General features: G+C 52.7%; 1 protein-coding gene across 1 annotated transcript in view; it reads left to right on the top strand.

The window, feature by feature from the left end:
- LOC102462273 (ATPase family AAA domain containing 3A) overlaps positions 1–20,873 on the top strand; it is a 75,723-nt gene extending 54,850 nt beyond the window's left edge. The window contains exon 16 of the mRNA XM_075906421.2: positions 15,848–20,873. Within this exon, the coding sequence (XP_075762536.1) occupies positions 15,848–16,027 (180 nt within the window). The 3' untranslated portion in view covers positions 16,028–20,873. The remainder of the gene's footprint in view (positions 1–15,847) is intronic.
- Positions 20,874–21,387: the final 514 nt, after the last annotated feature.

The raw sequence follows: 21,387 nt of genomic DNA, 5'->3' as shown, positions 1-21,387 counted from the left end.
TGACCATCTCCTGGGAAATCTTCCCAGAATTCTCTGCCTCCCCAAACTGGTAATTTATCAGGAGCTTCCTGCTATATTAATTGCATGTCAGAATTTCAGACTTGCTGAAGTTCACAGGTAGATGAGGCTGCCTGTCTGCAAAAGCTCATGTTTCAAAAACTGCTTTTCTAATAGCTTGGCAAAAAAGCAGCTGAAATGAACACCTTCTTCCCTTTTCACAACTTCGTCTAATGGGTTTTATTTTAAAAGGAAATAAGGTAGATGTGGAATGAGCCAGATTCTCACCTGATGTAAATCTATTTAACTTCAATGGAGCTACACCATTCTGTCCCTTGACTTTTATTTAATGCCCAGGGCATCTGTTCAGCCTCCTGCCTTGTGAAATAATTCATACAGAAAGCTCTCGGGATAATGCAGGGTTGCTCAGATACTTCACTTCGTGAGTTGTACTGTGGTATTAATGATGGAAATTCAAAGGCATGTGCTGTAGGTGAGGAAAAGGGTACCACTGAGCATTGCATCAGAAATAAAGGTTTAAGTATGTATGTTCAGATGCCCAGGAGTTTAGAAGGCCACAAGAGAACCCATAGGATAGCTAGTGGCCAGTATAACTTAGGGCACTCCTTTCCATAGCAGTACAGGCAGTCCCCAAGTTATGCGGATCTGACTTACGTTGGATCCGCAGTTACGAACGGCGCCCTCCCTCTCCCTGGTCTCCAGCAGACCAGGGAGAGGAAGCAAAGCGGCGGAACACGCGGGCAGAGGACAGCCCAGACGCGTCTGGGCTGTCCGCTGCCCGCGTGCTCCGCCGCTTTTCTCCCCGTCCCCCTGGTCTGCAGACCAGGGGGACGGGGAGCAAAGCAGAGCAAAGTGGCGGAGCACGCAGGCAGCAGGACAGCCACGGCGCATCTGGGCTGTCCCGCTGCCCCCGTGCTCCGCGGCTTTGCTCCGGACACCTGTGGTACAGCAGCTGGGGCGCTGCCGGTTGGTCCCGTAGCGCCGCTCTGGGCGCTACTGGACCAACCCGGCAGCACCCCAGCTGCTCTGCCCCAGGCGTCCTGATTCAGCCGCTGCTGGTCAGTTTCAGCAGCGGCTGAATCAGGACGCCTGGGGCAGAGCAGCTTGGGTGCTGCTGGGTTGGTCCAGTAGCGCCGAGGAGCGGTGGCGCTACTGGACCAACCCAGCAGCACCCCAGCTGTTCTGCCCCAGGCGTCCCCAAGTCAGCCGCTGCTGAAACTGACCAGTGGCTGACTACAGGAAGCCCGTGCCCCGGGCTTCCTGGAATCAGCCGCTGATCAGTTTCAGCAGCAGCTGACTTGGGGATGCCTGGGGTTCTTAAGTTGAATCTGTATGTAAGTCAGAACTGGCGTCCAGATTCAGCCGCTGTTGAAACTGATCAGTTTCAGCAGCGGCTGAATCTGGACGCCAGTTCCGACTTACATACAGATTCAACTTAAGAACAAACCTACAGTCCCTATCTTGTACGTAACCCGGGGACTGCCTGTATTTTACATTTTCATGGGCCCATGGTTTCTTACTTCTGGCTCTGCTGTGTTGCCTGTTACTGGCATGAGTGCACAAAGGTGAGCCTATTCGCTCTCGCTTCTTGTGCTGCAAAATCTAAAATCTGCCGCCCTCCTGCTTCTGGGGAGGCAAGCAAAGGTGCAGGCTGCGGATGCTGCATTTGAAAGGGACAACACCCATCTCCCTCTAAACATGGGAGTCAATTAGCATTGCCTCACTCCATCGCAAATTACCAACAATGACTTTGTGCAGAAATGGCAACGTGATCCTTTCTACTGAGTGAATAACAATTTGCAGTAAACTGGCAATTTGCTTAATACGCTTGGAGTGTGGAGCCTGCTGATTGACCTGATGCTGCTATTCCAATTGAAGCTATTTTCGCTCCCAAATCAGCCCCCAGTGTCTGGATTGGGACGCATGGTGGCTGACTGTTACAAGCCGTGAGCTCTAGCCTCCCTGGCCCTATGTCATTCTCTTTGGAAATCCCCAGAGAGGGCAGTTCCCGAATCTAGCTGATTGGATGGCTTTGGGAGCTGCAAGTCGGTGTTATGAGGCTAATTCAACAGTAGTTGGCGGCGGCTGCTGCTACAGTTTCACATCGCCGTGCAGGAATAAAGCAATTGCAAAGTTTTCCCTTCAATTGGGATAATGCTTGGCTTCTAGTGCATGCCAATGTAACTAATCTTAATGGTGTTCGCCTGAGGTGTTTCCTCTCTGCTCCTATAACCTTCCTACAGCTGTAGATTTCCGCATGCTCCCAAGTCCTGCCTTCTGTTCTGCAGCCACCAGAGCCGTTACAGACTGTTTTCTGTTTGGGATGCTGCTTACTCTCTTCTGCTGCTTAATCTTTTAAAATATCAGACCAAGTATCTTCTCCATATCCGAGCTCTGCTGCAATTGCACCATGGAATTGTTTCCAGAAGACGTGTTGTATACAATCTTGTTACACGCTATGGACGCGATCAGGAAACAGCTGGTCGTTTAAATATGAAGTCAGACATTGAAGTCACTTTCCTTTCAGCAGCGTGTTCCTTAGGAATTAGCCAGCCTGTTTAACTGTGTGTGTTACAACTTCGTGCTAATGACCATGGTGGCAGAGACGTGGTGCCTGATTTTTCAGAAGTGCACATAATTGCATGTTTAGAATGGCGCTTGAAATTCCTACAGTTGTACATATAAATTGCATATTCACATGCACAGCTGCAGTCCATCCGCATGCCCAGTTACCCAGTTTTTGGCAGCAGATGCAGTATTGTAACTAGCAATTGTGCATGCAGCTTTGAAAATCAACCTCCACGTGTTTATACATTTGCTAGTTGAGCAGGTCATTGGAAGCTTATGTCTGATTTTTACATCTAACCTACATCAAAAGACAGGCCAGTAGAATTTTTGCCTTTACTTTGTGACCTGCCTAAACTATAATTTCACAAGATGTGAGAAGAAGAATTTAATGCTGTACCTGCCACAAATTCTCTCCTGAATAATGAACTGGAATAGTGGGAAATTCACAGGTCTAACCAATGCGATTTAAACCGTTAGTGATATAAACTTAACACTTTCCATCAAGAGTCTGTGTGACTTAGACTCCAAAATATTGTACACCAAAACTGAACTTATTTCAAGGCCAGAGCTCTTGGCTTTTGTAGCATGTATAAAGTACAGCAGAATGTGATTTCTCTGAGTTTAAGCCATGGAATGTTGTGTATGTTTTCCTCAGAGTATTCATGCATTGAACAGACCAGAAGAAATTTTTTAAAAAATCCCTTTGGTAGTCAGTTCTCATATAAACAATTCTTCTAGACATTCGTGTCTAGGACTGGAAAGTGCAGCTTTGAGTTTTAAAAGCGTCTTTTCTGACCGGTCATCTGCTCGGTTTCCCATAAAGAGGAGGTGAGTTTCCAGAATGATCTTGTAACTCAGCGACCGGTTTTAAAAATCCAGCCAAGTGTTGCAAAACCAGATCAAATCTAGTTTGTCAGTTGCCTTGCTTAGCAGAATAGGTCTGCGTGAGAGACAGGGGCAGCGGAAAGACATGGTTTATTCTGCCAAAGAATTTGACTCTTGTCTCGCTTGCTGGCATTTTTGGAGAAGGGCCCAGATCACAGCAAAATAAGGCCCCAAGTTTTGTGGCAAGGACCTTGGCTTTTGCAGCACGTTGCAGCAAGCTGAACCCATGTCTGCTACGTTTGAATGAGAGATTGAGATTTTGAAGGCCCCAAGTGTGGTGATCAATACCACCAGAGCAGTGTCCCATGTGATAGTAAATTTATTTATTTATTGCTGTCTCTGCACTTGCAGTTTTGATCTCCCTGGAGACTTTTGTCCAGTTGATGCAGAATGGCGCTGGAGAAGTCTGAATTGGAAACGGAGAGAAAGCTAGAATTGGTTTGGCAATTGGGCAGGAGATAGGTTGAGACTTTGGGCACTCAGAAAGGCCTGGGAGTTGATCCAGCCTTATAGGACCAGCACATCAGCTCAATATTTCTGCAGTGGTAACATCATTGCAAGACTTCAGAAGTAAAATCCTATGGATATGAACGGGGCAGTTCACATCTCCCCGACCTGTTTCAGGATATCTAGAGTTTTTTGTCGTGGTTGTTTGGGCTGGCTTGAAATGCTTTAAAAAATAAAACAAATTGTGAAGCACAGTTCTGCAGCAATGGGTTGATTCAGCAGCCAACTCTAGGGCCCTCACACTGCAGAGTCCATAGAGCCCTGGTCAAGGACCAGTCAGCAGTGGAGAGACAGAAAATGCTTTTCAGAGAGAACCCAGATGGCTGTAGAGCAGTAAGGCTTGGATTCTTTCCTGTGTATTGCCTCAGATGATCCTCAGCCAGCCATGTAGGGAAAGGGGTAACTGAGAACACCATGGCTTTCCTGCCCATCACCACAACTGCACCGTTTCGGCAATCGGCTTCCGATCAGTCGTAGCGCTAAATGATATGTGGAAGCTGGGTGCTGGCATTACTTCACTAGCTGCCAGGAGCTTTCATTCTACCCAGTAACATCTAAATTACTGAAGAATTCTTTCCCTTCCCCTCCACCCCTGAAAAATGAGTGATCAGTACTATGGCTGGTCATCAGTGTTCCCTCTAAGATTTTCCAACCATGAGCAGAGTGAGCTTAGGCTTGTGCACCAATATTGAGGTCATGTGTGCTGGTTTGGATGCATGCTGCCGTGGCACCCAATTCTCACTCTCACACACACACACACTCCCTCCCCTCCCTCTTCCCCCCCCCCTCTCCCCAGCTGCTGGAGCAGAACTTCTCCCATTCCCCTGCCATGCAGCATGGAGCAGACATCCCCACCTTCCCCCCAATCATGCAGCATGTCCTGTTCCTGGCCTCTGGAGCGGACATGAACACACAACCCCCCACCATGCGGCAGGTCCCATTCCTGGCCCCCCTTGCCACATGGCAGTCCCGGCCACCAGAACAGGGTAGGCTGCCTTCTCTCCCCCACCGCACAGCTGCGCCAAGTCTTGGCTCCCCGCCACAGCAGCTCCCTCACCAGGCTGGAGCAGCCTCCTGCCGTGCGGCTATCCAGAGGAAGTGGACAGGGAAGAACTTTTTGTGCACAGCTACGCACCTTAGTGGGAACTATGCTGGTCATTCCATTAAAAAGGACTGGGGGGCTCTTTGTCATGTGCAGCTTGCTCTTAGGAGCTCTTTAGGAAGCTTTACACAGTGCCTCAGTTAGGTTTCCTTTCCGAGGTTGAAGGCTGAAATCTAGCAGCCACAGCAACATCCTTCTCCTTTCCCCTTGCCCCCTCGGCTGGAAAGCAGCTCCTCACGTTGAATTTCACCTCCTCTTCCCCCATCCCCTCCCCCCAGCCAAGTGAATTCAAGGTCGTTTTAGAAGGGCTGCCTGCGCTCCTCTTAGACACATTTGCAGAGCAATCTCGCAAGCGTCCCATGAACGTCTCAGCCTGAGCATGCCGTGTACTCGCTTGCCCTTTGCATAATGAAGGAGCGAACGGTGTTTTTTTCACCTCGCAAGTGCTTGCTTGGCCTAGGAGTTAAATTTTGCAAAGCTGCTGCGGCCCTGGGATATTTGAATTTTTACAAGCCAGCCGAGTGTTTGGTGAAAAGGGAGAGAGTTTGAGCTGGAATTGGGGGGTAGTTTCTGTACTAGTTTGTCACAGGGGAAGAGCTAACAAGTCCATTTGCTATTTTGCTGATAAATCCTCCCAAACCTGGTTCCTTCTGCAAAGCATTGTTTATGCAGGTAGAGGAGGAACAACAGAATGAGCAGTTCCTACCTGGAACAGAACCCCATCCACACTGGATGTGGGAGATGTAGCTGAAATGAGCTAATCCTAGTGGAGATCCCTTGTGTTTCAGAAATCCTTCCACAGAATTGGCACTACTCATCATTCGTGTCCTTAGAGCACTAGTTGGCCGAAGCAAATACCTGGAGCATTGCATCTGGTTGGATGAAGGGGCACTTACACAGCCTCACATTACGCTGTCTAGACAGGGATTTCAGCCTCTTCAAAAGTACTAAAAGTCTCCCCTACACTATGACCTAAAGTTAAAAAAAGGAAACTTGTTTTCTTCCACACACGTGTGTGCTGAGGAAGAATTAAATAGTCACTGTGCTGGTTGTGAGTGTTCAGAGCTTTTTGTTACCCTGTTTTGCCAGAGTGCTTGGTAAGAGTACTGTTACTAGATTTCTTGCATAACATTAAGAAGAAAGCAAGTAGTGTCAACTTCCCAACTATTTATACAGCACCTAGCATGTTGCTCCAGGATTGGACCACAGCTCCTAATGCCCTGAATCCTATAAGCCAGTTACAACCTGCTCAAGTCAACTTTCTCTGCACTGTAGATGCAGGTGAAGTACGTTGGTACCAGGCAGCTAATGCAGTTCATCAAGCCACCAACTCGTCCAGGCTTCATTAATTCCCAGGAATGACGTCCCCTTCCATCCTTTATTCCTTAAGTGGAGTTTGCGATGGACTCCCTTTGTGGCTGGGAAAATACCGTTTCCCAGAAGTGAAGGATTTTGCTTTGTGTATTGACACATAGTAATAAATCAAGTTTCAGTCCTGCAGAAAATATGTCCTAACTCAGTGGTCCCCAATGTTTTGGGGCTGCCAGGCGCCTGGGGGCAGGGCCGCTCACACGCCGTGTGTCCAGGGGCGGGGCCGCTCATGGGCCACGTGCCTGGGGGCGGGGCCAAGCATGCACCGTGCACCCAGGGCCGGCACCAGCATGTGCTGCGACGCCGGGCAGGGACCGCCCAGGTGCCGCACGCCCAGGGCCGGCACCAGCATGTGCTGCGCACCTGGGGTCAGGGCCAGCACCGGCATGTGCTGCGACCCCGGGGCAGGGGCTGCCTATGTGCCTGGGGCTGGCACCTGCAGCGCGCCCAGGGGCGGCGCCAGTCCAGATTGCTGCACGGGCGCACATAAATGGCCCAGCAGGCGCCATGGCGCCCGCGGGCACTGCGTTGGGGACCACTGTCCTAACCCAAACCATGGCATCTAGGTAAGATGTCAGGTCACAAACTTTGTCTTGCCTGCCTTTTGTGGGCAAGCAGCTTGTTTCTTGATTGCACTTCCCTTTCCCTTGTGGTTCTACATAAGTTAGTAGAAACTAAACACCCTTAATCCAGACCATTTAGGGAGGTCTCTAGTACAGGGAGATATTGCTGCTTTTTCCCCATATTGCAACCAGTGTTCTCTAAGTGGAATGCTTGGGGGGTTGCCCAGGAGAGATTCCAATACTGCCCAGCTGATTAGCAGAGCACTCACAGCCAGCATGTGGCTTCAACTGGTGATGCACCTCTGCACATGCACATAACATTTATTCTTCACGTGGATGGAAAAAATTAGCAGGAATATTGGTTACAGCCCATCATACACTCGGCACAGTTGCTCATACGAATCCTGAATTCTTTGTTATAAATACACAAAGCCAAGGGAGAGATGCTGAACCTATAACACCTAAAACAAAGAACAAAAATGTGGCTACCTGGTGTTTTTTTGGGGGGAGCGGTTATTGTCTTTTTGAACACCAACAAGTCTTTATTTTATTCACCTGTGATTAGCTTTACTCTGGAAGCTGAGGGAACATAATCTTTAACTCCCCGGCCTGAGATGCCTATGGGTCCTGCAGTAGTAGAATAGCCAGAAAGCAGCCAGCTGCTTCATGCTGCAGAATTATTATGGTGAGGATCCAAAATCTTCAGAATTGGGGCTGTATGGATGATCGTTCAGTTCCAGGTCCCCTCCAGCTCTCTCAAAGTAGTATTTTTTTGTGGTCACAGTGCTGATCGTTAGGGAAAACTTGGATTTTCTTCCTAATTTCTGAGCAGAGCAGCTGTGATGGGGGGGTGGTAATGTTGTAATGCCAGGGTGTCGTGTCTATCTCCTGGCTTTCTAGTCATAGCTGTGCCTTAAAGCTGGTAACCAGCAGACGCCGCGAGGCTGGTGCTCTTTCAGCATCCTCAAAGCAGCCTTGCAGCAATTATCGCTTGAGGTATTTAAGCTTCCAAGTCTTCTCAAGTTGGGCTCGTCAGAACAGCTCCTAGAATCTAATATGCCTGCAGACTCGATTAATTTAAGAGGGAAATTGACCTATTGCAATGAAGATTTTAGCGTAGAGCCCCAGTGAAAATTGTCAGTTCTGAATGCTAGAACAAAATGCTCACTGGCTGCATTTCATCTGTCTTTTGTTTTGGGCTATTTTGCATTCTGCCCTCAACGTGACTCTAAGTTAATCCCCAAAGAGCGGGCTTAATTGCAACATGCCTGTCACTTAATTTGTCTCAGATTCATGTATCTATTTTCTTTAATTAGCTTTTTTCTCCACCAGTCGTTTGCAGTGTTGCTGTCTGTAATCATTAAACCTCCTTCCATGTGTCTCAAACTGAACAAAACCATGCGTAGTGTCTGGCCGGAGCAGCGAATGCTGCAGGCATGAAATGGCAGGCTGGAGCCACACAAAATGCTGCTGCGTTCCGTGAGGTCTGTCCTCTCGCTGCTCCGAGCAGGCCAGGCCCACATTGCATCTGATTTCCATACTAATTTCCCCCCTAGTTGTACCTGAACAAATCAGCCATGAAACACCAGACACGGCACTATCTGCTGTCTGATTCTGTTCTCCACCTCCCCACTGCCTCCCCAAATCAGCAGCCGCCCTGGGAGAAATGCAGGCAGAGAACACATCTATTACCAAGCTCTCAAAAAGGCATTGGGCTTTGGGTGAAATTGGTGTTCGCGAATTGTCAGGGTACTGCTGGTGGGTGCTATGCAGTGCAGGCTTTGTGCTGCAGCAGCATAAATGGCCCCAGCCCATGCTCTTCCTCCATGCATGTGCTCTCCTTCATCTCTACGTGCACTGTGGTGTCAGCGCATGTCCTGCATGAGCTGCAGAGCTGCCTGCTGTTCCCCGGGCCACAGGTCCCTCCGCTCTGCTGCTGCATCTTGATCTTAGCCAGCAGCCACCCCCTCTCACCTGCTTATCTAGGTCCTGACCCATCACTAGTGCTCGTTAGCCTAATAAACATCGAGCCTTGGGGCTACCAGTCCTACCCAACTCTGGTGGTTCTGAGACGGGCATGAACGTCCGGCCAGGGCTGGGATAAGAAACTATCCAACTTAGTTTGCTCCTGTCCTAGTAGGGAGGTGAATGACGGTTTGCAGTGAAAGGCAGGGGCACGGATCCACTGTGTCGCTTAGCCTGCAGTAACTCGCATCAGTGTGCATTCGTGTGCTGTGGAAACAACATTGCCCCCCGACCCTAACTTCCTGCCTACATCAGGATAGCCGTTGCCGCGAGTACGGTTTTAATCCCATCGTAAACAGGATTTTAAGTTGATTCTCTCATAAACTGACTTGTGGGTCATGGTCAGTTACTTTTACTTTGGCTCACTTGCCAAGACCTGTTTTCCTCACGCAAACATTAAGGTGCAAAAAAGCCAGCATGTCCAGTGTCTCGCACTGGGAAACTACATCTCTGTGCAATTTGCCTGTAACAGCCTGCATGCTAGAAACCCATATGGGCATAGGCCCTCTTTTACAGATAATCATCACTGGCTTCCCCGAGTCCCAGATGGCTTTTTCTTCTACCTAACTGACCCTTATGGCTACGGCAGAAGATTAAATTCACTTCCCCTAGTGAGTCTTTCCTTCCAAGATATTTCCAGTACTCTGCAAACTTCTGATTTCTGCATCTTGAATTGCAGCTTATTGACATGTTGCTGCTCTGGAATATTAGCAAATGAGTTTTTATTGATCCAGCTCCCATCCTCTAACCTAGGGGAGATTCCCAGAACCTCACTGAGAGAGAATTCCCACAGTGCGGATTCTGTCCCATTGCTAAAGTTGCCTAACAGTTAGAAATAGAGAATCTATGTGTTCCCTTCTTTGCCAAAGACTTGTGTGACCTTACCCAGTCTGCATCTCATCTGCAGAATGCCTGCCTCGCAGTGTGTCATGAGAATTCATGTTTGGGAAGTGATTTGAGCTGAAGGGTGTTTGAGGTGAGATTTGTTACCAGGCAGGCTGTCCTACACCGCACCATCTCTAGTAAACGCATCCAGATCAGAGCTTGTCAGCTGAGCTTACCAGTCTTTCCCCTGCTCGAAGAAGGGGGTTGGGGAGAATTGGTTAGGTAATTCGTAAGGGGTTTATGCTCTGCCTCCTAACCAAGCTCCCCAACAATTTCACTTTGCCTCCAAATTGTTCCACGTCTGGGTCCACGTTCCCAAGCTTGCAAAGTCGCGTTAGAGAAAATTGGGTTAAAATATGTCCGCACAGAAGAGCAAAGTATGAATATAAATGACGCACGGCACAGCTTTTACCATCCAAGCTGCTCCCAGAAGGGATAGCCGCTTCCCTATTTGCTTCCTTGATAGCTACAGCCCTGGGCTTTCTATTTATAGAAAGTCATTGAGAAAATCAGTGGAGCGTGAACTGCACAGCATTGCTGAAGCTTTCACAATGGGACGGATGGGCTGTGCAGGGGCAGGGAAGGAGCGAATGCCTCCTGTCTGTTCATCATGGGGGGCATGCACGTCACAGGGAAGCGCTTGCCCCCATTTTAAACTGCTGCATCGTCCCAACTGCAGGGCTGCCCCCTGAGAAAACCAGCAGGTTTGGGGGCACGGCGCTGGCAGGGTTACCCACCTGTGGAAAAAGGGATGTTCAAACTCACCCTGCAGCTTTTTCACCACCCAGGCTGCTCGTGAGTATTCGTGAGGGGCTGGCTGGTGATTGAGGAATGCCTGGGCTCCCTTGCCAGTGTGTTGCAGAATGAGGCCTGCAGTGTCGGTGTGCAGCACGGAGCCTCCCGCCCGATGGAAATGCTTGACTTAGGAGAGTAAATGCAGGGCAGGCCCGAGACGCTGTCCTTTCATGACTTCTTCCTTGGGCACTTCTCAGCCAAGCGTCGTGAGGCTGTTTGTTAATGTGAAGGTGCACAAGCGCCCCCGTGAGAGGGGAATTTACCCCGTTCCAAGGTGGGCAAGTGAGGCAGGGAGGCTGGACAGGGTTAGCCCAGGTGCATCAGTGACCACGGTGGTAATAGAATGGAGCAGGCCTCATCTCCTAGGCAACCACCACCAGCGCCTTCTGGAGGCAGGAATCTTCCTTCCAGGCTTCCTAAAGTCCAAAGAGGTGACCAGGGATGGAGCAGAACTGCTCTGCCAGGGCCCGCTGGGGCTCTTACACGCACTGCAAGCAGTGAGCCCTCTTGCCTGCTGTGGCCGATCTCTCTCTAGGAGGCTTTAAAGCAGTTACAGCTTGGGCTTGAGAGCTGGGCTGCAAAGGAATCAAGCAGCTCCTCTGATGGAGGAAGATAGGCTGGGGGAGCAGGTGTCCTGACCTCACTGACATCAGTTTCCCTTCCCGGGTCTGTGCCTTTGAGGAGGGAGGCCCGAGCCCAGATGTCCCCGTGGCTTTGAGAGGAGAAGCTGTATTCAGATGCCCATTGCAGCCAAAAGGCAATACACCTCCACTCTGACTGCCCTCTTTTGCCACACAATCTTTGCCTGGGGGCAAGTGCAGAAATTTGCAAGGTTGTGCCTCAGTGACTCCCCTTGTGGTGGCCTGAGCACGCTGCCCCTTTGGATTCAGACACTACTGTCTGCATGTCCAGGGGAGGGCCATGCTGTGGCCAGAGAGCCCTTCCTCCCCTTGCTAGCTGGCCAGCTGTCTGAGGAAGAAGGGGGGACCAAGCATGGGCGGGAGGGGGGCCAGGACCCAGTTGGGAACCTTGCACCTCACAACTAGGAGAGACCGGCTTTCTGGTCCTGCTATGAGGAAGCGTAGATCAGATGAACATGTGAAGCCTCCCTCTGTCGGCCGTCCCCTTACTCTGCTGCTATGGCGCCATGTGGCCTCCCCCTCTCGGTCTGGTTTGCTGTCTGTCTGCATAAGGACCTGGGGGAGCAAGAAGCCATTACGTTACATTTCACAGCTGCGAACCCGCCTGGCAGCCTCAGCAGTGGACTCTCATTAATGATTTATGGAGCCAGGTGCTTGTGCCCAGTGCTTTATGGATGCAAGATGTGGGCTCCGCCTTGAAAAGCTTCTCCTGTAATTCAGCCAGACGCGTCGGCTTCATGGGGAAGCCGTGCCACCAGGCTGCTGGGGAGATGGCGTTGGCATGTGCTGGCCAAGGAGTCAAGGACTCTTCTCGGCATGGGGGGAGTACTGGGTGCCAATAGGGGGCCCATCCTGCATGGTGCTGAGCATGATGCTCACTCCCAGTGCCATGCTCAGAGCAGAAAGTGCTGTCCAGGTTTTGCAGATGGGAGAGGGGAGCAAAGAAGCGCAGCGGTGGAGGTCGAGACACGTTTGCAGTTAGCGTGGAAGGCGAGGAACTAGAGTCTGGTGTGAGAAACCAGTATGACCGCCCTTACCACAAAGGACAGCTGGGCAGCACTTCTGGTGGGACCATTCCTCTTGGGTCCTGCATCCCCCCAAACGGTTGATCTGTGCGCCCCGTCCCAGTCTGCTGCTGGTTGCTTTTGAAGTCACTAATGACTAGGAAGTGCATTACGCTCCTTCCAGCACAGAACAGTTTTATCAGATTTGTATTCAAATCTGATAAAACCCGCAGGGGGGCGTACGGCTTGGTGACCCGCCGCACTTTTATGAGCTGGGCAGGAATTAGTATGTGCGTGGCTTGAGGCCACAGAGGAAGCAGGCTCGTGGGTGACTGCTCAGCATAGGAGCTCACTCCGGTGGGGATGCAGGGAAAGGGGGATCTTTCACTTGAGGTCAGTTGTTCATTGAAAGGAGGCCAGGACAGGCGGACACTTAGTTCCCTGTAATCTGAGTGCTTGTGTGGCTGTGCAGGAGAAAGTCGAATGGGCACCAGCTGATTAGTAAAGAGCTCACCGCTAGGTTTGTGTTTGTTCCGAGGGTGCACAGTCACACATACCTCAGTGCGCATAAAATGTATTCCGCACAGGGATGGAAAAGATTGGCGTGAACATTGGCTGACCCCTCTGTTGGCTCTTCTGAAAGGCTGCAGTAAGGCTTAGCGCTAGTGGAATGCCATCAGTGCCACAGAAGCATTGATCTCCAGAAGGCCGCATCAGGCACATGGACTTACCCCATTTTACAGATGGGAACACTGAGGTACAAAGAGGCGGCAATTTGCCTAGTCCGCATAGTGAGTCGGTGATAGAGCTACTAAGGGCACCCGGGGGACCTGAGCTTCCAGTTCACTGCACTAACCTTTAGTCAGTCCTTTGTCTGGATGAGGGGCTAGAATCTCTCCTCTCCTCTTGAACTCCATTTGCTCCTTCAGCTCTTTCTTCCGCCCCGTGACTTCCACTCCTGTTTCTTTCACTCCTTTCTTTTCAAGGAGGAAGGGTTTTAAAAGCACTAGGAGGTGATCCCATCTTGAATACACCAGCAGCTGCTCCAGCGCCTGCCACCAGCAGCCTGCAACCCTTGTGTAGCTGCTGATGGCTCTGGCAGTGCTCTCTTCACACTCAAAAAACAATTTGCCTGGAACTTGCCCACTCAAGGGGAGCGTCTCCCCCTGACGTCCCATCAGGCAGCTCCCACCTGAGGTTCTCTGCTCGGCACTGAGAGCACAATAGCCAGGCGGGGGGCTTGCCTTACCACGCTGCACCTGATCTGTGGGCGCACAAGTTGGCAGTCTCTAGGGCGGTCTGTCTAGCTCAGTATTGGGAAATACCCGCCGGCAGGCTGGATGCTGTTTGCCAGGGTGCACCCCTGCTGGGCCACCACTGGTGTATTTACCTGCTCGCAGCTCCCATTGTCCACAGCTCGCTGTTCCCGGCCAATGAGAGCTGCAGAAAGTGGTGTCCTGCACCAGTGACCTGCCAGGAGCTAACCCTGGCAAACTGCCTTCATTTTTGTTGCCCTCCCTGGTCTAGCACCTTTCATTAGCAGGAGACGAGGGGTGGCCATTGCCTTGGGATGCCTTAAGCCTCTCAATTCTGAGGCACAAGCCATCTGGAGCCCTCTGTCCCACCCTGGGTGGGGAGAGCAATGTGGGTTTATAATCAGGCTTAAATTCTTTTATGGGTCTTAGGTTTTTGCAGCTGTAGCATTTTAGAATCGTAGAATCATAGAATACTAGGACTGGAAGGGACCTTGAGAGGTCATCGAGTCCAGTCCCCTGCCCCCATGGCAGGACCAAATACTGTCTAGACCATCCCTGACAGACATTTATCTAACCTGCTCTTAAATATCTCCAGAGATGGGGATTCCACAACCTCCCTGGGCAATTTATTCCAGTGTTTAACCACCCTGATAGGTAGGAACTTTTTCCTAATGTCCAACCTAAACCTCCCTTGCTGTAGTTTAAGCCCGTTGCTGCTTGTTCTATCCTCAGAGGCCAAGATAAACAAGTTTTCTCCCTCCTCCTTATGACACCCTTTTAGATACCTGAAAACTGCTATCATGTCCCCCCTCAATCTTCTTTTCCAAACTAAACATGCCCACTTCTTTCATCCTTCCTTCATAGGTCATGTTCTCTAGACCTTTCATCATTCTTGTTACTCTTCTCTGGACACTCTCCAATTTCTCCACATCTTTCTTGAAATGCAGTGCCCAGAACTGGACACAATACTCCAACTGAGGCTTAACCAGCGCAGAGTAGAGCGGAAGAATGACTTCTCGTGTCTTGCTCTCAACACTCCTGTTAATGCGTCCCAGAGTCATGTTTGCTTTTTTTGCTACAGCATCACACTCTTGACTCATTCAGCTTGTGGTCCACTATAACCCCTAGATCCCTTTCTGCAGTACTCCTTCCTAGACGGTCGCTTCCCATTCTGTATGTGTGAAACTGATTGTTCCTTCCTAAGTGGAGCACTTTAATAGACTTCATCCTGTTTACCTCAGACCATTTCTCCAATTTGTCCCGATCATTTTGAATTATGACCCTATTCTCCAGAGCAGTCGCAACCCCTCCCAGCTTCGTATCATCTGCAAACTTAAGCGTACTTTCTATGCCAATATCTAAATCAAAGGGGTGTGCACGTGTGCGCGTTCAGCGGGCTTCCCCTCTCCGCGGCCCAGCGCTTTTAGATTGTTTGTCCATGGCAGTGATTCCCAGGTGGAAGCACCTTTTTTAAAAGCGAAGGGAGGCATCTGCGAGTGAAATAGTGTCTGTCTCGTTCCCTGCCGCTCTGGGATGCGGAGAGAAGCCCTGGAAGAGTTTTTCCTTTTACCACCACAAAGCTCAGGTCAGGTTGCGCTTCGTGATTGCTTCTCTAGAAGATCGGGGCTTTGGTCTAGACTCCGTTTTTCAGGGAGATTCTGTGCGTAACTGGAGAGCCATTGGGGTTACAGCATCACCAGTGTGAAGCAAGTGAAACCTGAGCCATTATAAAGCGATTTTTTTTGAAGTCGGCTGCTCCAATGCTGGAGGCAGAGAGGGGGCTGGGATGTATGTTAACCGTGATTTCACTCAAACCCCTGCCAGACAGGCAGGAAGATCTCTGTGCAAGAGATGCCAGCCCTTTGGGTGAGGGCTGAGACCAGGGAGGCTGCCTCTGATCTGTCTAAGGTGGAAAAAAATTGAAATCAGCCCAGCCTAGTCCCTGGGGTGGATTTTCTTTGATTTCTGCCCCCGGGTGCAGGCAGATAAACATGCTTTTAGCCCTTGGGAATCTTACTGTGCTTCCAGGTACTCACGCTGAGAGCAGCTCAGCTGGTTTGCCCTACTGGCTAGCAAGATAGACAAGGCCCTGTGCCAGGGGGCTCAGGAACCCAGGGAACAGACGCTCTGGCAGCTCTTGCGTGGCTCCGGGGGGCAGGAGGAGGTCACCCCAGTGCCGCCAAGGGCCTTCCATTCCTAACCCATTGGCCTTCTCTTCCCCCGATAGGCTGCCGCCTATGCGTCCTCGGACGGCATCCTCACCGAGGCCATGATCGACGCCCGTGTGACGGATGCCGTGCAGCAGCACCAGCAGAAGATGGAGTGGCTGAAGACCGAGGGCAAGGAAGCGAGCCAGGAGGCGGGCAAGAGCCGCCGGATGCCTCTCCCCGTGGGGCCAGCCGTCTGAGATGCTGCCCCTGGGCTCAGCCGGGCGCACGTGTTGGCCGGCCGGGTTGGTGGAATCATGTGATGGAGATGGGTGCCCAACGGTGCCAGCCGAGCAGAGGCAGGAGCTGCCCCGGCCCTGCCCTGCCCTCTCAATTTTATACTTTTAGGGAGCACCGGAAATAAATGTCTTTTAAAGCAGAGTGAAGCTGCCCCACTGAAGGAGCCTCCTACCTCGCAGCTAGCCTCTGGCTTGTCCCCAGAGAGCATCCAAGTCAGCCCCCTCTGGGTGCCACTAGACCCCTTGTGCCAGCCAGCAGCCAGGCTATGAGGATGCCTGGCACTAGCCATGCCTGCTGAGGGCGGGGGGGTGTTTCATTCACTCACCACCTTCTAGGGATGTGAATGGGTTACTGGTTACACAGGAAGCATCACCCTGGCAGGAGGGTGAGAGGCTACTGAGTGGCCCCCTCCCCATGGAGTCCTGCTTAATCAGTTACATTTAACCTGTTCCCTGATTAAACAGGATTTGACATCCCTGCCACCTCCAGGTCTTGCCCCAGCATCCTCTGCTGCGAATGCCCCCAGACTCCCCATCCTCTCCTGGCCCCCTGGCTGCGTGGGGTGAGGCTGGGACAGGTCCAAGCAGGCTCCTGCTGGTGCTTGGGCCCTGTCTCTGGGAGAAACGCCCGCAGCTGAGAGTGCTGCGGTTTTGCTGCCTGCCCTGCTGGGCTGGGTGGGGTAACAGACAGGCCTCCGCAGGGGCTGTGATGTTTGCAGGGAAAATGAATCCCTCCTTGGGGGCTTCCCCCGTTACTTGTGCTCAGTGTGAGGGAAGCCCCGGCTCTCCACCAGGGAAGGGAGAAGTCACTGATGCTGGTGGCTTCCCTCCCGTTCTGCCTGGGCTCCAGGCCAGGTGTCTCGCCGCTGGTGGCTGGACACAGCTGCGGGGCTGCTGCCTGTCCCAGAGCATTGCTGGCTTGTGGTTTCCAGCGAGTGGAGCAGCCCCAGCCTTCTGCCTCGGCCAGAATCCTCATGCTATAGGGTTGACTGTTTCCCCGCGACCGGGGCTACGTTCGTGTTGCACAGGACGTGTCCCAGGAGATGCCAGGTTTGCGGTGCCCATCCAGCCTCTTGCTACCCTGGCCGGTCAGGGAGCAGTAAAGGCTTATATATGGATTTTGCTTCCACATGATTCTGTCCACAGAGGACTCTCGGAGTCAGTGGGTCCTAGCAGACAGGTGGCCGGGGCATAAAAAGCACCAGCTCCACTGGCAAAGGATTAGACAGAACTTGTACCCTACAGCAGCCCACCTTCCAGGCCTGGCTTGCTCTCCAGGCATGGGGGTTAGCTGGCCTGGTTGCTCTCCGTGCTCTGGGGATGTCTGCCCTCTGGCCCCGTCCCAGTGCTGTTCACTAGGTACACGTATGCCATGGCAGCTCTCGTGCCTTTTCATGGCGTGGGCAGCAATGGGAGTTGCCAGGCTGCCATTTGACAAGCATGCCTGTGACGGGGCCAGGGAGCCAAGCTCCCTGATTGGGAGTGAGAGGGCAGGCTGGCCAGACACAGCCTCTGGTTTGGAGCTGACCTGGGTTTGAACTCCAGGTTCCCCTCCATGCTGGCATCGCACGGCAGTGTTGGCCTGACGCCTCCTGTGCCCTGGAGCGCCTTGCTGAGGACCAGACAGCGCTCCGCCGGTCCCTCTCGCTGCGGGCATGAGAAATACGTGTGAGTGGCAGGGATGAGGCGACTGGGCTGACGCCGCCGAGACTGGCCTCGTGGGGACTTGAAACAGGCAGCTCATGGCAACATGAAGGCACCAGCCTTCGTGGCTGCAGATCCTCTCGGCTTGAGCCATCCTCGCACTCGCGACAGCTGCCCCGAGACCCTAGATCCCAGGTCTGGCGTGAGAGACTGTCTGCCTGGGAAAAGCCCAGCTTCAGGCACGGCTGTTTGTGGGAGGCCGGTGCAGCTGCAGGGTCCCGTGCAGCAGTACGTGGCTCCTCTTGCTAAGGTCCGGGCAGAGAGCCAGCTGGCCTGGCAGCGTCTCTCCCGGGAGGTGCCTGTCAGTGCTTCTGCAGGCAGCTTCCCCGCTGCTCCCCCAGCAGCTGCCCAGCAAGTCCTCTGGGACACAAGTTGCCTGTTGCAAGGCTGCCGGTGCTGTGGGCTAGCGGGCAGGTGCTGCTTTGTGCCGAGGAGTGAGGGAGTTCACACAGCTCTGGCCAGGGGAGCATAGGGCCTGCGCGCCCCATGCTCCTCTGGCCAATGGGCTTTGTCCCCCTTAAAGGGGTGCCCCTGCTGGAACAGCTGACACATTTCAGGCTGAGAATGAAGTGGGCAAGCGCCGTCCGTCCGGTCTCATTGCTGCCTTGGGAAGGGAGGTGATGGCGGCTGGGGCAGGGGGGAGGGAGGAGTAGGTGCCGGACTGTGTTGTGCTGTGTGTGCTTACAAAGTGTCCTCTCCTGCATCTCCGGCAGGGTCCTGGCGCTTTGATCATGGGGCCAAACACCGGTGGGGACGTGGCTTTGTCAGTTTTGGGCGCCAGGGAAGCTGAAGGCCTCTCCCTCGTGCAGCGCTAGCCCTGCGACCGGTGTAATTACCCAAGAAGGGGGCAGCTCCTTTTGCCTTGGCAAGGGGCCGGTTTTATTACATGCCCTGCGGTTGAGGTTGGCAGGGGTGGTCCCAAGGTGCCCTGCAGGGCCAAGCTCAGGGTGTAGGGAGGGCAGAGTAGAGACTGAGCTGCCCAAGGGGTAGAGCTGATACCAGAGGTCAGACGGGGAATACTGACTGTGGCATCTTGTTACTCGACATTCCTACCCCTACCCTTACTACCCCCCCCCCCCCGCAGTGTGTCTGAGTCGGGGCTGCTGGGCTGCACGTGAGGCTGGGTGTGGGGTGATGTAGGTGCTAGTCCAGGCTCTCCACCTGCCCTGCTGAGATCACAGGCAAATTCCACATGCCCGGGGGTCCCGGCGGTCGGAAGTCGTGCAGCTCTCACTGGGCATGCTCGGCTTCTCCGAAAATCAGACTTCCTGTCTCTGGCCTCCCTGACTGTGCAATGGGAGTGGTGCAGGGAATGGTCCTCACCCTGCTTTGGAGAGTGCTTTGAGATCTACTGATGGGGAATGCACCAGCTGTGACCTGCCTCCCTTGCGGAAAGGCCCCAAGGGGTGTTATTAGCTGTCGGTTAACTGAATAGTCGGCTAACCGCCTGAATTCTTAGCCATTAGTCGATCGTCCTTGGGGCAGGGCTGGCAGCCAGCGCACTCCGGCCCCACTCTGGGGAGCCCCCTGCCACCCTGCGCTGCTGCTGCCTCTCTCTCCGAGCCGGTACGTGAGGGAAGCTCCTCTCGCGGATACAGAGGCAGCAGCGCAGGGTGGCAGTAGCCCCTGACCACAGTGAGGTGGGACCCACCACGGACGCGGCCGCGCCTGCAAAGCAGCCTTTGCCCGTGGTGAGCCAGGGTTCAGCACAGGCTGAGGCTGTTTCCCGTCAGCCTCCCCTTTCCCCCTCCCCTACAGTAGTGGCAGCCGTGCGGGGAGCGGCAGACAGCGCCACGGAGCCGGTGCTGAGGAGAGCTGTCTTTTAATGCAGCAAGGGGGGAGTGTGAGTGGTCGACTAGATTAACCAATAAGTCCAGGCTTATCGGTTAATCAACTAGTCAACGACTCCTTCATATCCCTAGTCTGGATCCCACTCTGCCTCAGCACCGTTGTCTTAACCTTTGACCCTTTAACAATGTGAACAGCCACTGCGTGCCTTTCAGGTGTTACAGCCCTGGCAGCATGGGGGGGGGGATCCGCCTTTTCCCTTGTCAACGGAGCCCACTTCCTTTGGCATCCCTAGAAACAAACACGGCCCATCGTTCTCTTTCCGCACGGGGACTGCTCAGTCCCTACAAGCTGTGGATGTATTCGGGCAGCACCAGCTCACTAGTCTCTTCCCACTCTAGTTTTTCCTCATCACATTTTTCTTCCATAGGCTGAGAGAGGGAAGGGCTGGGGCACAGCTGGGTAGTTCACCGCTTGGCCTGCTATGGCAGAGATGGAGCCCGTGGTTCCTAGAAGTGCTGTGCTTCCTACCGTGCTCTCCGTCCGTTCATCCCTTTCTAGCCTTTCTTGTTTTCCGCTGACACCAATAAATAGAGCGCGCCACGTAACTGCGTGAAACCGTGTGTTCCATGCGGCTCCCCCCACTGGCCACCCTCTGTTACTTCCTAGTGGAGCCAAAACTGGTGACGGTTACATTCCCCCCGCCCCCACCCCAACTGGTCATTTTGCAGGGAGAGGTGGAGCCCAGTTAAAAGCAGTTAGATTGGGGGGAGTGGATTTGGAGGACTGGTGGCATCCCAGGCCCAGCTGCTCGCTGGTGCTGACAGCCAGTTTAGGTGAGGCTTTGCCCCAATTATTAGTTCTTTGCTGCCAAATGAGTGGACTTAGAAACGGCCTTTAAGTGACTGCTATTAATTGGAGGCGTCCGTAGCTTTCCCCTGGGGTTCTGCTGCACAGAATTTCCACCTGAGTGACAAAGGTTCCATGCCCTGGAAAGCAGCCGGTTGCTACTTGAATCGCTGCAGTGTCTCTGGGGCGTAAGCAGCGGTCTCCATTAGTGCCCTCACTAACTGTATTTCCTGCCATGTGCTACAGCCACTGGGCTCCAGTGGCTTCTCTGTGGGCGGTCTGGGGAGTTAAGTGGGACTCCAGGCTCCGTGTCTAACTTTTAGGTCTTGTGATCATTATTTTTGTAAATTGCCCAAATAATTGAACTGGAAATGGAGCATCTGAGAAGAGCAGGAAAGGGGCGGGGCAAACGTCTGTCAAGATAGAGCCAATGGTTTTTGTTCTAATAAAACAATGTGAAATTTGACTCTGTAGTCAGTGGCTCTCTGCCTTCTGCGGGACCCTGCACCTGGTTGTGTGCATGTGGGGGGTGGGGACGGGCGGCTCGCCAGCGAAACCGAAGAGAGGCTGATGGTAGTAACCTTTTGTTTCTTTTTATGGGGGGGGGGGGATCAGCGATTCTTTGCCCTTCGCTAATGAAGTCATTTTTTTTCTCCCTCTGAAATCGCTTTGCACCCAGTAAAGCGAGGTGGCTTCCACCAGGCACTGAACCCAGGAGTACCAGTGGGTTGGTTTCCACTACACGGGTGGGTGCATTGCTTGCACCCAGCGCTCTTGAGGTAAAGGCCTAATGGAGACCGGGCGCTGGCGGCTTTTACCTCCATGTAGAAAGCTTATGTCAACTTCATACCGCCCACCTGGGGTTGACCTTGACTAGCTATCTGGGGTGAAAACAGGTTCACCTCTGCTAGATTTTACATTGAGACTGATATCTGGATGTGGTGGTGGTGGGGGTGTAATACTGCTGCTTCCCTGCAGTG

The sequence above is a fragment of the Pelodiscus sinensis genome, chromosome 24, assembly GCF_052426305.1.
Source record: "Pelodiscus sinensis isolate ZL-2025 chromosome 24, ASM5242630v1, whole genome shotgun sequence".
NCBI lineage: Eukaryota > Metazoa > Chordata > Testudines > Trionychidae > Pelodiscus > Pelodiscus sinensis.
The sequence above is the reverse complement of the archived record's forward strand: the minus strand, read 5'-3'. Positions and strand labels throughout refer to the sequence as shown.